Source organism: Priapulus caudatus, unplaced genomic scaffold (genome assembly GCF_000485595.1).
Source record: "Priapulus caudatus unplaced genomic scaffold, Priapulus_caudatus-5.0.1 Scaffold76, whole genome shotgun sequence".
NCBI classification, from domain to species: domain Eukaryota; kingdom Metazoa; phylum Priapulida; class Priapulimorpha; order Priapulimorphida; family Priapulidae; genus Priapulus; species Priapulus caudatus.
Window position 1 is genome coordinate 637,868 of NW_014577137.1, and position 2,595 is coordinate 640,462.

At 38.3% G+C, this 2,595-nt stretch overlaps 1 protein-coding gene across 1 annotated transcript in view; it reads right to left on the reverse strand.

The window, feature by feature from the left end:
* Positions 1-222: 222 nt before the first annotated feature.
* Positions 223-2,595, reverse strand: part of LOC106821532 (fatty acid synthase-like) — a gene marked incomplete at its 3' end in the record, with an annotated part of 7,227 nt that continues 4,854 nt past the window's right edge. Inside the window, 2 exon segments of the mRNA XM_014826384.1 lie at positions 223-459; positions 1,695-1,802. Of these exon segments, the coding sequence (XP_014681870.1) occupies positions 223-459; positions 1,695-1,802 (345 nt within the window).

Below are 2,595 nucleotides of genomic sequence, written 5' to 3' on the forward strand. Positions count from 1 at the left end.
AGAGAGAGAGAGAGAGAGAAGGGAAAGGATGAAAATGTGTGTATGTGAAGTGTGTGTGTGTGTGTGTGTGTGTGTGTGTGTGTTTGTGTGTGTGTGAGCGCGCGTGTGTGTGTGTGTATGTGTGCGTGTGTGTGTATGTGTGTGGATGAGAGAGAGACACACACAGGGGGAGAGACAGAGAAGGAGAGATGGCTTCGATGGCTTTTCTGATTCACTGCTTACTTGCATGCCAACGATCGACACATTTGTGTAGACGCAATCCATAGCCGGATCTACTTTCTTCTTCTCCATGCTCGTGACCAGCCGCAGTAGATTAATTCCAGCCAGATCGCTCACGATCTCCGACGACTTCGCAATCGAGTTGCAGAAGGCCGGAAACTTGAGCATGTCACGCGCCATGCCGGGCCAATGGGAGTTGATGCCCCAGAACCAGAACCAAACCTCGCGGCGTCCGGTCACCTGCGCGTCACGTGGACAAGTCACGCTGATATGATTGAGCGTGTTCTCATGCGAGCCGCACTAGACTATTATTATTATTATTATTGTTATTATTATTGTTATTGTTATTGTTATTGTTATTATTATTGTTATTGTTATTGTTATTGTTATTGTTATTGTTATTGTTATTGTTATTGTTATTGTTATTGTTATTATTATTATTATTATTATTATTATTATTATTATTATTATTATTGTTATTCTTCTTCTTCTTATTATTATTTATATATTTATATTGCGCCTTTTTACATAATATGATCAAAATCGCAGCCTATCGCAAACGTCTAAACATTAAAATGAACGGATAATAAAAGTGTTCATGTGAGATATATCTCTAACTGTGAGGTAAAATGATATTAATACAAAGTTGACTATGTAATCACTAAAATCCTATTTAAAATCTATAATCTAAAATATAAATCGATATATTACTAATCACTATGTTAGTATTGTAACAACGATGCCGCGCCTGGCTTATTATTTAGTTAATGAGATAGTTGGCACGTCGGTTCGGAATTGTTCGCAGAATATTGGGATATTGAAATCTTTATTAAATCTTCTCAATATGGGGAGATCTAGTGCTAGTCTTCAAAGCAATTACTCGCATGAGGATGCTTGATTGTTTCATTTACATTTTAACTTAAAGTTTATCTATCTATAAATAAAGCTTGGTCTCGAATCATTTTACCCACAGGCGAGCTTTCTACATTATAATACAAAATATCGAAGTAAAAGCGAAAGGAAACATATCAGTAAAATAAACAGACATAGGGTGAATAAACGCACATAGTAGGAGTACATTAGTATCAAGAGCGTATTAAGTATGCTTAATACTAATGCTAAATTAGCATACTTAATACGCTCTTGTTAGTATATTATCTTAGTAAAGGTGTACTTAGTAACGACAAAGAAACTGTCTAAAATTTGATGTGGAAAATACGTAAAGTATCGTGACGATAACGTTATCCTGACGTTGACATGCACTCACGTTATGCACCTTACGTTAATAATCTTACTATGCTAATACTTTTATCTATAACATATATATTTTCCTTCATTATCGAAACCCGGCTCTTGATCCAAATGAGTGTTTTCAAACAAGGTTGCAAGAAGATAATAAATTCAGATAGATCTGAGTGTCCTTGGACGAAAGGTTGCGTGCTGCGACGCGGCAGAGGTTATTGACTGTCGCTTACATTCTTGTTCTTATGTCCGTCAGCGCTGCTTGAGCAGAACTTAGCCTGCTGGCTGCAAATCACCCCGGTCCACCTCGCCGGTCCTGTCTGCGCCAGACCGACAAGGAACTGCCACGTAAAAACAACAACAGTAATAAATAAACAATAATATACAAGGAATGCACGAATATACAAAGAACATAATATATATATATATATATAATAATATATAATATACATAATATACATAATAAACATATGCACATAATATACAAGGAACTGCCACGTAGAAACAACGTAAACAACAGAAAATAAATAAAAAATACAAGGCATGGGGCGACAACTTCATCGCAGTGCATGTTTATTGTTGTTTATTGTTTGTGTAACGTTTCTACCCTGGCTCGTCGTCGTCGTCATTGTTGCGCGATTACTATTGGTTAACCAATCGCATGGCTGATATTTAATATACGCGTATGTCCGACGTAAGGGTCATTTTGGAGACGGGAGTTTTCGGAATCCAGAGAATTTAACGTGCAGAGGCACGATCGCTGTATTGCCGGAAGGGCAGAACCGAGTGTCAAAACGTCGTGAACGTCACAGATGACAATCACAAAGTACGGATGACAAAAACGGTGTAGGATGACCACTATTTCCGTCGGGGACATAGCATATATTGACGCGGGAGTGTCTACTTCGTCGCCACAGAAGCAAAGCCTTTGTCGCGTTGACAAGGGTATATATAGTGATATATAATCTTACACTGAAATAAATCGCGGATAATAAGACACCGGTATAAGAGACTATAACCGGATCAGCCAAACTATAGTTCTGCAGTCCGGCGCCTATATACACACACACACGCACACACACACACACACACACACACACACACACACACACACACACACATACATACACACAC